Source organism: Nothobranchius furzeri, chromosome 10, assembly GCF_043380555.1.
Source record: "Nothobranchius furzeri strain GRZ-AD chromosome 10, NfurGRZ-RIMD1, whole genome shotgun sequence".
NCBI lineage: Eukaryota > Metazoa > Chordata > Actinopteri > Cyprinodontiformes > Nothobranchiidae > Nothobranchius > Nothobranchius furzeri.
The window spans coordinates 60177534-60192757 of record NC_091750.1 but is presented as its reverse complement, the minus strand read 5'-3'; the positions used below and the strand labels follow the sequence as shown (position 1 = coordinate 60192757).

The following is a 15224-nucleotide window of genomic DNA, read 5'->3' as shown; positions in this document are numbered from 1 at the left end:
ATCTCTCATTTTAATTCTCATCAGAACTCTAGCTGCAGCATTTTGGACAAGCTGAAGACTTTTAACTACATTCTGTGGACTTCCTGAGAGTAATGAATTACAGTAATCCAGTCTTGATGTAATAAATGCATGAACTAGTTTTTCAGCATCACTCTGGAAAGGATGCTTCTAATCTTAGCAATTTTCCGAAGGTGGAAAAAGAAAATCCTACAAACCTGTTTAACTTAGGATTTGAATGACATGTCCTGGTCGAAGATAACACCAAGGTTCCTTACTTTGTTCTCGGAGATTAATGTAATGCCATTCAGGTCAGGTGATTGACTAAGCAATTTCTTTTTCTGGATTTCTGGTCCAAAGATGAGAACTTCCATCTTGTCTTGATTTAAAGGAAAGAAAGTTTACAGTCATCCAATTTTTTATGTCCTCAAGACAAGCCTGTAATCTACCTAACCGATTAGGTTCATCAAGGTTAATGGATACATATAACTGAGTATCGTCAGCATAACAGTGGAAGTTTATCCCATGCTGTCTAATGATTTTACCAATTGGGAGCATCTAAATAGTAAAAAGAATTGGTCCAAGCACTGAACCCTGTGGTACTCCACAAGTAACCCTGGAGTATGAAGATTTGTCATGTACATTTACAAAATGAAATCTATCAGACAGGTAGGATTTGAACCAGCCTAGCGCTGTTCCTTTGATCCCTACAACATGTTCAAGTCTTTCTAAAAGAACATTGTGATCTACTGTGTCAAAGGCAGCGCTGAGATCTAACAAGACTAGAACAGACACAAGAATCTTATCTGAGGCCATGAGAATATCATTTGTAACTCTCACTAATGCAGTTTCAGTGCTGGGATACTCTCTAAAACCAGACTGAAATTCCTCAAACAGATCATTAATGTTTAAATGCTCACATACTTGGATGGCCACTATTTTCTCCAGGACTTTGGATAAAAATGGAAGGTTAGATATTGGTCTATAATTCATTGGGTCATCTGGATCCAGAGAAGGCTTCTTAAGTGAAGGTTTGATTGCAGCAACCTTAAAATCCTGTGGTACATATCCATTTACTAAGGATAGATTGATTATATCTAGAATGGGGGCAGTAACCAAAGGAAATGCATCTTTAAATAATTTGGTTGGGATTGGATCTAAAATGCAAGTTGAAGGTTTAGATGAAGCTAATATTTTTGATAACTCTGAAAGCTCAACTGGATCAAAATGGTTCAAGCACAGATGAGGTTCTACAGTCACCTCTGATGCTGCCTCACTTACTGAGGAAGAAGAAATTGCATTAGGGAGGATGCTAAAGATTTTGTTTCTAATAGAATTCATTTTACTTGTAAAAAATCCCATAAAGTCATTGCTGCTGAGGGCTAAGGGAATAGATGGTTCAGATCTATGATTCTGTGTAAGTTTGGCAACTGTACTGAAAAGAAATTTAGGATTATTCTTATTCTCCTCAATTAACGCTGAGAAACAAGCAGTTCTAGTTTGTCTAAGCTTATTTTTATAAAGCACAAGGCTATTTTTCCAGGACAAGTAGGACTCCTCCTGGTGCATAGAGCGCCATCTTCTCTCCAATTTTCTAGAGTTTTGTTTTAAAGCTCGTAAATGAAAATTAAACCAGGGAGCCAACTTCCTGTCCCCAATTACCTTCTTTTTTAAAGGGGCCACATCATCTAATGCCACACGTAAAGAGGAAGTAACATTATGAACTAAGGCTTCAATTTGTGAGGGGCTAGAAATGAAAATATTGCCCTCTGCTGTTTCTCTGAGATGCTGAGGACAGTAAAGATGGAACAGTTGATTTAAAAGATGCAACAGCATTGTCAGATAGAGACAGACTATAGTGAAATGTACTTTCATGTCTCGAGAACTCAGTTATAAAAAACTCAAAGGTTATCAGAAAGTGGTCAGAGAGGACTGGATTATGTGGACAGATCGTTATTTCCTCACACTCTATGCCATAAGTCAGCACAAGGTCTAATGTATGATGGCAGGAGTGGGTGGAGCTATGTATTCTTTGGGTAAAACCAATTGAGTCTAAGATATTACTAAAGGCTACATTGAGGCTATCATTTTCAATGTCCACATAAATGTTAAAATCCCCCACTACAATGACTCAGGGGCTGTTACTGATCCCGCTCAGGATTTTTGCTCAAACACATTTAAAGAACAGGAAAAGAAACATTTGTCATGATAACTCAGGTAAGGAGAAAGGATTAAGGAGACATTTCAGCTCAGTCACACTTAAACTCTCCTCTTATCTCACCATCTATCCATCATTGCTCTATTTCACCTCTACTGTAACACACTTCATCATTCTATCACCAAAGGTAACAGATAAGCCTCAATTCATCCATCTATCTTCCACCAGATATTCTTTCATTTCCCTTTCTCACATGTACCTTACTGCCTTCAGGCTCTGGTAAATCTACTGGCAACATTTATAGCATGTGTCTGCATATGAGACGCACTGATATAGTTCCTGGAGTCAAAAAGGGTAAAGAGTAATAATCATACCTTTGATTCAGCAAAATTTTATCTTCGATTGAATAAAACTATAACTGCTGCTTCCCCTTCTCGAGTTTCAGCTAAAACAATCAAACATTAACATTGAGGGTTTGCACAGATTTCCAAAATAAAAGTTTCAATCAAGGAGCAATTAGGGGTTCAGGAAACAAAGTCCAGCACTGAATCATTAACCATATGATCACCCTCCAACCCAAACATACTCAGGATCATTTTCATTTTCCTGCTTTGATCAATTTGGGCATGGAAAACGAAAGATAAAGAATTACCCCCGAGACAGGACTGCAGCTTAGAGACACATATGATTTTACTGACATGTTCAAAAGCAACGGGTCGTCCAACAAAAACACAAGTCTGACATAAAATCACTGTAGCAACAAGGCTCCTACCAGTGGAAGGAGGCTCTGCATCTGCATTTGATTTTCTTTTTACCTAAATTAATTTATTAGAATGCGCATGTGTGTGGCCTCTCAGTGTGGCATGTTTGTGTGTAACAGGGATTACCAAGCAGTCTGAGCATTTTCATTAGTTCCTCGAATGCCAAACAAACCACACGGGTATGTGAAGCAGCTGCTGTGGTGCTAGAGAGCCGGAGAGTCGACCATGGCACAGAGAGGAGGAATTAAAGTAAAGTGGTTCAAAACACACGCCTGTGCACATCTGCAGACCAGCTCGATGGCTACGAATGAGCGTGCGTGTCCGCATGTGTGTGTTTGTGTGTGAGAAAATGCCAAGAAGCAGCACCTGAAACTTGCAGATATTCAGCAAGATAAAATAATATTTCACTCCTGTTACTTTTTCTAGTGGTTTGGATGTTTTTATTTGTGCCTTAGAATATAAATTATACCTTCCTGAAGTTGTCATCAAGAGGGCTCTACAAAAGGGAAAATTCAAGAACAAAGAGATGCAAACACAGCTTCTACTTGAAGGCAATCAAAGCCCTGACTGGAAAAAACCTTTCCTCCTCTGACTCAAGTCGGTCTCACCGGCTGCTACAGATTTGTTTAATCAATATTCATCTGTTACCAAACGAAACACACAGAAAGACCCAGATAGAGAAACCTCACAAGACAAACAAGCATGAAAAATGAAAAAAAAAGAGATTGGTTCTTTTTAATTAGATTTTTTAGTAAAATTTTTGTATTTTTATTAATTTGTTAAATAGGTAAATATAAAAATGGAAATAAAAGCATTGTCATTAAACTGAACTTCATTAACTATTAATATGTCTACGGGTTAAGTCAGATATGAATTTACACAGATCATTAGACCAAGTTTTACTCGTGCATTGCACAATTTATCCAACAGATAATTATTCTGTAAAATAAAAATAAAATAAAACATCAGTCACCTTGAAATCCTGCAGAGGAAGTCCTGCAGAGCTCCATGGTGAATCACTACTGAGTAGTTTGACAAAAAAAGCCACAAGTCCGAGGAATGGGTTTGTCCTACCTGACCACCGGTTCTGGTATGGCTTCCATGTTGGCTGGGACCTGGACTCCCTTTTCCCACTCCTGTCTCCAAGGGTCCGACAGCAGATAGAAGTCGTCTGGGCCGAGCTGCGCGGAGTCTGGCAGCTTCATGGCCGTGATGAAGTCTGTGCGGTAAACCTGCATTACGGGAGTACAAAAATATGTTAGGTATAGATAGAAAAAAATAAGCTTGGAAACATAAATGTAGAGATAAGTTTTGTTTTTGTTGGGACTGATATGAAGAACAAATCAAGAGAATTGGAAGGTAACTAAACATTTTTTTACACTAATTGTGTTTGAACAAGGAATGAAGTGAGAGTCCAGCAAAGTGACTGTTCAGTGAGTTGTGGAGTGAGGGTTTAGGGCAGGGGTATTCAATTCCAAGCCTGGAGGGCCTGTATCCACCATGTTTTAGTTTTAACGCTGCTTTAACACACCTGATTTCAATCAGCAGGTGATTAACAGACTTCTGCAGAGCCTGATGAGCTGCTGCACAGGTGATTCAGACTGAATCAAGTGTTTTTGAGCAGAGGAACTAAAACGTGCTGGATTGAATACTCCTGGTTTAGGAACTAAGGAGGAAGTGTTTCTATCTGGCATGAATTCAAAGTCTGGATATTCCCAGTACATCCTGGAATGTTAGTGGTGCTCCAACATTATTCTTTTCCAGTTTTCTTGTTCTTGTCCAACAATGACATTAGCAGTAGCTCAAATTAGCATGAGCAGTGGCTCAAGCTAATGTTAGCAGTAGCTCAGGCTAGCATTAGTAGTTGCTCCTACTATGGTTCTGCGGTTAGCATTACCGTGACTAAGGTTTATACGTTAAGTGCAAAACTAATGTGGTGTTTCTAAACTTATGGCGTGTTAAACCAGCTTTTCTCAGAACAAACTATTTTATAGCGGCCCTTTCTGCATGGGAAAGCAGGTTCAAATTCAAAGATACTTTATTAATCCCAGAGGGAAATTAGAGAGAGAGTTGGAGACAGTACCGGGTTTTGGTATGCTACAAGCTGCCCATATTCAACAACAAATGTGATTTTAAACAATATGATCCCTGTAGACATAAACAGAGTCAGAACTAAAGTCTCCTTGTAGCAAATAAAACTAATTGTGCACACAAATAGTGAATAAGTCCTTCTCTCCTGAATTAAAATCCAGGCCTTGCTTATGGCACAAGAGATTCACATCACTGACTTGCAGCTAATAAATCTGCGGCACCTGTAAGATGCTTTCATGTCAATTTTGAGCAAATTCTCTAAGGATTGTTTCTAAAACCTTGTTAAATTGGTGACAATGAAGTACTATGGCAGTGGTAGCAAGGTGAACTTAAAGTGGCTACAAAATGAAGCGTAAAGGAGAAGCACAGACTACCACAAAGTGGGAGGAGAAGACTGATAAGCTGAAGTGGTAATAATTAAAGTGTTGAAACTGACCTTTAAGAGTCAACACAAACGCCCGGCACATGTTTGCAGAGAAAATAACAGAGCCTTTCAGATCATTCAGATCATGTATGTAGGATTCCATGCAAAAAAAAGGTGACTTCCAGTGTGATGAGTGTTTACAGGACCTGAGGGAGTGGGTGTATTCAACCGATCGCTCATACATAAAAAACCTCAGTTCCAATGGAGACCCGGAGCAGTGATGTTATCGGACGTAAAGTTAAGGACATCGGTCAAGAACACACACAAAAACAACACAAACACACACTTGCCAAAACAATCCAGTGGCTTTATGTTTTATCATTACCATTTAAGACGGACTTTAAAAGCTGTTCTCCTTTACCCACATCCAAAACCCTTTTATCTCTAAATCCAGCTCTCTTAAAAATATGTGCCACTGTGTGTCAATTTAAGCACGCACGCTGCTTGGATTCTCCCTTTCCTAGCTTTACAACTCCCTGTTCTTTATGGTAGAAAAGCCACGTGTCCACATGCCAATAAAGCAGCAAGAGAAGGTCAAATTATCAAGGGTGTGTGTTGGTAAGAATCTGGTGATATGATGGTAGAAAAGCCACGTGTCCAAATGCCAATAAAGCAGCAAGAGAAGGTCAAATTATCAAGGATGTGTGTTGGTAAGAATCTGGTGATATGATGTGTAGCAAGCCTAAAGGTGGTTTTCCAGGAGCACTACCCAGAAACCGGACCGGTGCAGCTCAGTCCGACCAACGTTTCCCTCTACTTTCTCCCCAATTTGAAGTCCCTGCTCAACTGAGGTATCTGGCAAGGCTGAGTTAGGCCGGCATCGTGACTGTGGCTGCTGATTGGCTTGGGGGTGGAGTCACAGGTTCCTCCCAAGTTTTCTGCCTTTTGCTTCACTGCCTGCAGCCATTTCCTGGTTCAGAGTCTGACAATAAGCTGAGAAGTGTTTCTGGGAAGCATATAAACTACCTTACACTGTTTACTGATCACCTCATGCCATTTTGTCATGAGTAAAAATCACGCAAAATTAGCCCCATTCCCTTGCATTAATTTTTTCGTAGTTCCGCGGACTAGTGAGTCAACCGGCATGGGAGGAGACAGGGTGTTTCTCAATGCCAAGGACCTTGCCTCGATGACTTCGTCCCGCCCCGGTTGCCTAGGAGATAAGTCATCAGGAACCGCCAAGGCATGTTCTTCAGAGGCGTCTGTTCTCCGTTTGTAAGCTGTTTAGCTAGCTGAGCAAGGATACACGTCAGGTGTCTTGTAGCTTAGCCTTGATCAAAACTTTCCCAGAATACACAGCGGTATTTTCAAAAGAATGGTGAATCAGAAGCCGGCAGCTACTTCGGGGGCATATTTCAAGTTTAAATGTAAGTCAACTAATTGTAGCCATCGAGCTGATATCTGATGTTTTTTTTTTATATCCAAAGCAGTTAGCTATGGTTGGTTAGATGCTAGTAGTTGCAGCTTCGGTGGCTAGCTGGTAGTAACTCACTTACATATTTAATGTAACAAATATATACACAAGTTAAAAAGTAAAATGCTTGTTATATATTTATATTGAAACTTATACGTATTAAATATATTGTAATCTCCCATGTCACGTGACAGTACATGACTGCCACGGTCATGTGAAGCAAGTCTGTTCTATTTAACTGTTTTCTTTGACCAAGGAAGGACAGTGTCCTCGTAAGCAAGGCGCTTGACCTCGCAAGACATCGCCTTGCGAGGTCAAGCGCCTTGACATTGAGAAACACCCTTAGGCTCCCTACATCACAACACAAGGGAGGTGATACGATATAGTGCAATAATCCAGACCATATTTGTAATTTTTAAGACTGAATCTAATTGTAGGCCAGCCATTTCTAATACACATCCAGTGTTATCACGAGATCTCGTCGTTCCGTCGGAACAAAAGCAGTAAAAACTGTTGCAACCTAGCAGTCGGAGTTTGTATTGAACCACACAAAAGAAATAGTGAATGTTTGCATGTATATTCTCAATATAAAATTTGATACAGTGCTTTTAAGTATTCAGTATGATTCAGTATCATAACCCAAAATATCTCTCTACTTCATTGTATTGATATTTTTTTACATCCCCCAAAATTATATATATTAAACATATACATATATACATGTAAGCATCAAATATAACCCAAAATCTAGTGAGACATTTGTACTTAAACTACAGTTTAATTAAATTCAGCCATCTTTATTGATAAAATATACAAAAGCGAGCTCCGTTTCAAAGATGAGGTGAGGAATTCATTGGCGCCCCCAGATAATTTTCACAGGAGTGGCCAAATGGGGCTAGAGAAAATTTTGGGGGAGGCACTCCAGATTGGTCTGTTTGGTAACTCTACAATGCATTGCAGTCTCCTTTATTTATTTGTTTTTTTTTTTATTTTATTTATATGCATCCAACACACTTACCTCAAATTTGAAGAACACAATTTTTCTGAAAGACATTTCAAACAGTTATTTGGAATGTTACTTTTAAATTTATTGTAGAATTGTTTTAATTCACCTGTTTCTGTCTTCACAAAAGCCTCCACAAAACTATAGATTTAAACCTTTGTTTTGAAAATTGTGATCAGGAGAAATATATATGCTTTACCTTTTTTATTTACTCTTTAATTGTATGCAGTTATTGCATTTATGTTTGATTAAATAATATGCATTTATAGTTTGTGGGAACATTAATATGATTCATTAAAAAAAACATTGGTCTCCTCTAAGGTAGTCAGTGGGGTGGCCAGAATTTTTCTAGGGGTGACCCTGGTCACCCCCGGCCACCCCTTAGGGGCACCACTGGAGGATTTGCGAGTAGAGCTGGTTCCTGTCTCCTAGTTGCCTCACCCACAGGTAGAAAAAGACCCCGAAGCGAACCCAAAACTCACTAGAGAGGTGATGTAACCTCTCCAGACTGGGAACACCTTGGAATTCCCCAAGGAGGATACAGAGATTTTGGGGCTTCCTATCTTAAGTCCATTACCTCGGGGGCCCCAACACTGGATAAAGATATCTTAAATTTTGCTATTTTAATTTTAATCACAACAGAAATGACTCAGCATGAAAACTAAAAGGAAAAAATAAAAAAAACACAATAATGACAGAAAAAGAAAGTGAGCCATGAATGTGAGTTTAAAGGATGAGGAAGAGAACTAGGGCACGTCTTTGATGATAATAGAAGTAGAGCAGGAGGAGAAAGAGGAGGAGGAGATATGTCTGTGTGTCACAGAGGAGTGTATGAAAAGGCCATATGTAAAGCACAACAACATCCTTCCTTCTGCTGCTTGGCTGCCTCTCCTGACTCCCAGCCAACACAAATAAATATTGCAATGGAGCACGAGGGTGTGTGTGCGTGTTTAACTGTGTCTAACGGAGTGTTTGCAGATTTGTTCAACCCAATGTGACTGTCAATGTTAGGGTGGCTCTGGGACTAGATTGTGTGTGCGTGCGTGCGTGCGTGTGTGTGTGTGTGTTGGTAAACCAAGGCCATGATGGATCCATTCTTCCCCTTTAGCAACACAAAGCAGGACAGATACAGATTAAAGGTGCTCCACCTCTCTTATATCTTCTTTTTTCTCCTCTTACTCCTCCACCGTTTATCGTTACAAAGCCGTTTTATTATTTAACATTACAAGTTAGAAGTGATGATGAGTGAATTTAATGGAAAAAAAGACAGCAAATGGATGGGGAGAAGAAAAATGAGCAAAGTAGAAATTTTGTGTTAAGATAAGGAGAGGAATAGAGGAGGAGGACAGACAAGAGGACCACAGTATATCAGTTTAATTGCTGTGTGTTTGTGCAGGAACGACTGGTTAATTAATGTCAAGGAAACACCGTTACAAGCTCCTGCAGTTTTATTCTCTGTGTTTCTCTTTCTGCCGCTCCTTGTCTCTTCACTGCTTATCCTCTTCGTCTTTTTTCTACTTTCCCTTTTTTCCCCCAACCAACAGCTGGAAGTCATCCAACTCTGAGTGATGGATGACAGGTCATAGATAGAAAAAGGAGAATTAAAAACAGACTGCCAGGAAGACGGGCCCAGTGGAGGGAAGAAAGATCTGTCAAGCAAATTTTACACCCGCAAATAAATGTAAAAACACAAATGAGCCGCATTTTCTCCGAGACACAAAACAAATCCAGCGGAAAAACCTTGGTGATGTGATTAGGTTTGAGTAACTTGTTTATTTTCTACAGACTGATTTAATGTCTGCGCGAAGAGAAAGACAATGAAATGCATTTGGCGCCGCTGTAGAGTCATGTGACAACAAATGTCATTTCTGGAGGGTTATTCTGCGACCGGAGGTGGTTGTGTAATGAGTCCAAAGGAACAACGGAAACTCTGTCACCAAGTATACAAAAAAATCAGCATTTTCCCCCGTTTATCATGTGATTTTTTTGTAGCTCAAAAGACTTTTCCACATCCATCAAATGTAATAACTGAGGATTGCATTTAGCTATTTCCTTGCACCCTTCCAAGTGTTATAAATCACAATTTGTTAATGAAAACACTAACTGGGTTCCTAAATTTCCAAAAGGGAGACAAAATTTTTTATTTCCCTCTGCTTTTCATTAAATAACATGCAGCATGAGCTTTTTTAATTCAATGTTTAGCTTTGTCTCCACCTTTTTTAAATAACCATTGTGTCTATCTCAACTTCTTGTAGACCTGAAAACATGATTCTGATACAAAATCATTAAAATGTTGTATATCCACTGGCATCCAGAGTCTGTACTTGTAAGGATTTAATGGGGCAGCAGTAGCTCAGGTGGTTGGGAGGGTTGCCTCATAATCAGAGGGTCATGGGTTCGATTCCAGCTCCTGCCAGGGGTATTCTGCTGTTGTGTCCTTGGGCAAGACACTTCACCCAACTTGCCTGTGTTGGTGGTGGTCAGAGGGGCCGACGGCGCCAAATGGCAGCCTCGCCTCTGTCAGACCGCCCCAGGGCAGCTGTGGCTACAAAGTAGCTTACAATCACTGGCAATCTGTGAGTGTGTGAAAGCGTCTTTGAATGTCTTGAAAAGCGCTATAAAAGTTCAAAGCATTATTATTATTATTATTTCTTGATGATTAGTTTTTACATGTAGCTAAAATGGTTGCTTCTGAATTAAAAGAGTTGAATCAAGACTTTATGCCTGCACTATGACTTGAAAACAACAAAGCAACATAATTAGTACAAAAGCATCATTAACCTAGATCAAAGGTGAAAAAACTGCTTTACAATAACTTTATTTTTTAACATTTTTATTTTAATTTAAAGCCGTTTTATCTTGTATTATTTATACAACTAAAGATAAAGTAATGTCTACAACTAAATACTTTCTTCCAAACAGTCTTGAGGTATGCAGAGGTTTCATTAAGTTTAATTTAGATCTGAAATCTTGATTTGAGCAAAAGGAGAATAGATTCAGGAACTGATAAACGGAGAACCAAAATCAAAAACACTCTTGAGAGTTTAAATGTGCTGCTCAAAAACCGTTTCCACTAACAGAGCTTACCCTCCCCACAGAGCTTTGTGAGTAAAACCACTTCATCTTTCTTTATTTACAAAAACGTTTTTGCAAAAGGAAGCTGCAATTAAAGCTGCAAGCAGCGTCGTTCGGCCCTCGCAGCTCCGCGCCGCTCCGGCCTGGCCGGCAGCCCTGGGCACCAGGGCACGTCCGCAGAACACAAACGTCGACCACCCCAACACCAGAAACGGCTAACGGCCACCTTGTCCGCACCTCACCCTGACTCAGCATCCCCTTTGAGCTCACCATTACATTTTATGTCTCACCACTAGGGAATCCTCTATCTTTACCACACTGGTGGTGTGATGACAGTGACCAACTTTAATGCTATTCTGACCATGTTTTTTAAAGTTATCGAAGGATAACGTTATCTAGGTGGCGCTGTGACCAACTACAGAAAAGTCCCATTGAGGTCAGCTTTGGTGACATTATATAACATTCACCAACCGTTTGTGCCTCATTGGCTAAAGGGCATGATTGTTCATTGCCATATTCAGTTTCGGGCAAATCGGAGGCCGTTTGTGGAAGTTACAGTCAAATGTAAGGTCATGGCGTCACGCCAGCATTCACCATGGCATCAAAGCCCCTCCCTTTCTGGAAAGCTATCAGATCTGAATGGTCATTAAAACATCATGAAGACAATGTATGACCTGAGTGTCATTTTCACTAAATTAGAGGGGACAAATATGGCCATTTCACCATAAAACAATAGACTTCCTGTTGTCAGGGGGCGGGGCTTAGGTGATGTCAGCTGTCCACATTGTCGTTGTCTTGAGATGTGGTCAGTGATCACACAGACAAAGTTTGAATTAGATCTGATCATGCACATGGGAGTTATTAAGTCAAGTAATGTCATGGCGAAAGGTCAAAGTTTGAGGCTTAGCCACGCCCACACCTTTATACTTATTTAAAATCCGACGGTTGAATTTTTTCCCCTTTGACTTAAAAGTACATAGCATAAGTTTGAAGGTGATCTGTGTAAAGGGCGACGGGCCATCAATGTCCAAACAACGTGTGCGAAAACCACTAAATCGAGTACTTGGACCAAAATGGCCGACCTCCTGTGCGAAATTTCGCTTGGCTCCAAGAGACTTTTTTGTAGGTCCAGAGACCCTACATGAGTGTACCAATTTTCGTAATCCTCAGTCAAACCTTGTCTTGGGGCTGACAGTTTTAAAGGTCCTAGGGGGCGATATTTCAGAATATAGGCCACGCCCACAAATCTCAGCTGCCCAATTCTATTGGGGGTCAGACTAGGATCACTCACCAGACATTTTGTGGCGATGTCACGATAATTGAAGAAATGAGAGGCAAACGTATTGCCATGGCGTGATGGCGAATTTCGCCATGCTCCCAAAGCCGCGCCTTTTTTCAAAACCTGCCAGTACTGTAGACCAAGTGACCTCAACTTGTCAGCTTTTATTTGCCAGAGATTGCTGGTGATTGCGTAAAAGGAGTCCAATAGGGAGCTGTGAAAAAAAGAGTGGCGTGGCGACAGGTCAAAGTTTGAGGCTTAGCCACGCCCACACCTTTATACTTATTTAAAATCCGACGGTTGAATTTTTTACTTTATGTCTTAAGAGTATATAGCAGATGTTTGAAGGCGATTGGTGAAAAGGGCGATGGAGCATCACTCTCCAAACAACGTGTGCGAAAACCAGTAAATCACGTACTTGGACCAAAATGGCTGACTTCCTGTGCAACTTTGCACTTGGCTCCAAGAGACTTTTTTGTAGGTCCTGAGACACCACATTAGTGTACCAAATTTCGAAATCCTCAGTCAAAGCATGGCTTGGGGCTGACAGTTTTAATGGTCCTAGGGGGCGCTATTTCATAAAATAGGCCACGCCCACCGGATGTTCACATCAAATTTTTTGGGGGGCTGGACTAGGATCACTCACAAGAGGTTTTGTGGCGATATCTTTAGAAATGACGAAATGGGAGGCAAACGTAAGGCCACGTCGGTACGCCTGACTTCGCCGCGCCGCCACAGCCCCGCCTTCTGGAGAAAACTCCCATAAAGTGACGCCAAGCAATCCCAACTTGTCTACAGTTACCTGCTACAAATATGGGGTGATTAGTTGAAAGGGCGAATTTTGGACAATTTCCCAGTAAAACTTGACCTTTTAAGGCCTGAGGAGGCGGGGCTTATGTGACATCATCAATCAACCATTCATTTGTCTTCGGGGGGCGATGACGATTGTCCATAGAAAATTACTTTAAATGTAATTCTTTTATTTATGAAATTAAAGATATTTGAATTTTTTTGGCGAGTGCTCGAACTTTGAGGCCTGGTCCCGCCCCTTCAGTATTTACGAAAAGTCAGTTTTATTTTCTCATTTTAATCGTCCATCGCTTCTGTTCGATCGCACACTATTTTTGAGACAATCGTGCGAAAAATGACCAAACTGTTCAACCAAATATAGAGCCTAGAAATGGCCAAAACGGGGTAAAAATGGCCACTTTAGTCCAAAATGGCCGACTTCCTGTTTGATATTGACCATGGGTGCAAGAGGCTTTTCTGTGCGTATTGTTGAGTTCTACAGGTGTACCAAATTTCATCACTCTACTATGAAAAAAGGTCAATGCGGAGGGGTATTTTTAATTTTCCAGGGGGCGCTGTTGAAACATTTTTATACCAACTTTCATGTTGACAGTGAAATACGTAAATTTCACGCACTTTCTATATTGGGCCAGAATTTGGTGACTTTTTGGATATGCTAAGACCCCCTAAAGGCCACCCAAAGACGCGGAAGAAAAAAAAAGAAAAAAAAAGAAAAATTAAAGCTGCAAGCAGCGTCGTTCGGCCCTCGCAGCTCCGCGCCGCTCCGGTCTGGACGGCAGCCCGGGGCACCAGTGCACGTCTGACAGAACAGAAACGTCAACCACCCCGACACCAGAAACCGCGAATGGCCTCCTAGTCTGCACCTCACCCTGACTCAGCATCCCCTCTGAGCTCACCATTAAATTGAATATTAAGATTACGGCGTTACGCCAGAATTCGCCATGGCATCAAAGCCCCTCCCTTTCTGGAAAGCTATCAGATCTGAATGGTCATTACAGCATCATGAAGACAGTGCATGACCTTAGGGTCATGTTGACTAAATTAGAGGGGACAAATATGGGCATTTCAGCATAAAAAATAAATTCCTGTAGTCAGGGGGCGGGGCTTAGGTGATGTCAGCTGTCCACATTGTCATTGTTTACAGATATGGTCAATGATCACACAGACAAAGTTCGAAAAAGATCTGATCATGCACATGGGAGTTATTAAGTCAAGTAAAGTAATGGCGAAAGGTCAACGTTTGAGGCTTAGCCACGCCCACACCTTTCAACTTTTGAAAAATCCGACGGTTGAATTTTTTCCCCTATGTCTTAAGAGTGTATTGCAGAAGTTTGAAGGTGATTGGTGAAAAGGGCGACGGAGCATCACTCTCCAAACAATGTGTGCGAAAACCACTAAATCACGTACTTGCACCAAAATGGCCGACTTCCTGTGCGACTTTACGCTTGGCTCCAAGAGACTTTTTTGTAGGTCCTGAGACCCCACATTAGTGTACCAAATTTCGTAATCCTCAGTCAAAGCATGGCTTGGGGCTGAAAGTTTTAATGGCTCTAGGGGGCGCTATTTAAGAATATAGGCCACGCCCACAAACTTCAGCTGTCTATTTCTCTTGGAGCTCAGACTAGGATCACTCACCAGAAGTTTCGTAGCAATATCACGATAACTGAAGAAATGAGACAAACGTATTTCCATGGCGTGATGGCGATTTTCGCCATGGTCCCAAAGCCCCGCCTTTTTTCAAAACCTGCCAGTACTGGAGACCAAGTAACCTCAACTTGTCTACTGCTGTTTGCCACAGAATCCTGGTGATTGGGTAAAAGGAGTCCAGTAGGGAGCTGTGAAAAAAAGAGTAGCGTGGCGACAGGTCAAAGTTTGAGGCTTAGCCACGCCCACACCTTTCAACTTTTGAAAAATCCGACGGTTAAATTTTTTCCCCTATGTCTTAAGGGTATATAGCAGAAGTTTGAAGGAGATTGGTGAAAAGGGCGACGGAGCATCACTCTCCAAACAACGTGTGCGAAAACCACTAAATCGCGTACTTGATCCAAAATGGCCGACTTCCTGTGCGACTTTGAACTTGACTCCAAGAGACTTTTTTGTAGGTCCTGAGACACCACATTAGTGTACCAAATTTCGTAATCCTCAGTCAAAGCATGGCTTGGGGCTAATAGTTTAAATGGTCCTAGGGGGCGCTATTTCAAAACATAGGCCA

The 15224-nt window shown here is 41.0% G+C and overlaps 1 protein-coding gene across 1 annotated transcript in view; it reads right to left on the bottom strand.

Moving 5' to 3' along the window:
• The window catches only part of jade2 (jade family PHD finger 2), a 265323-nt gene that overhangs the window by 124800 nt on the left and 125299 nt on the right, over nucleotides 1–15224 (bottom strand). The window contains exon 4 of the mRNA XM_015961491.3: nucleotides 3991–4148. Coding sequence (XP_015816977.3) covers nucleotides 3991–4148 — 158 coding nt within the window. The remainder of the gene's footprint in view (nucleotides 1–3990; nucleotides 4149–15224) is intronic.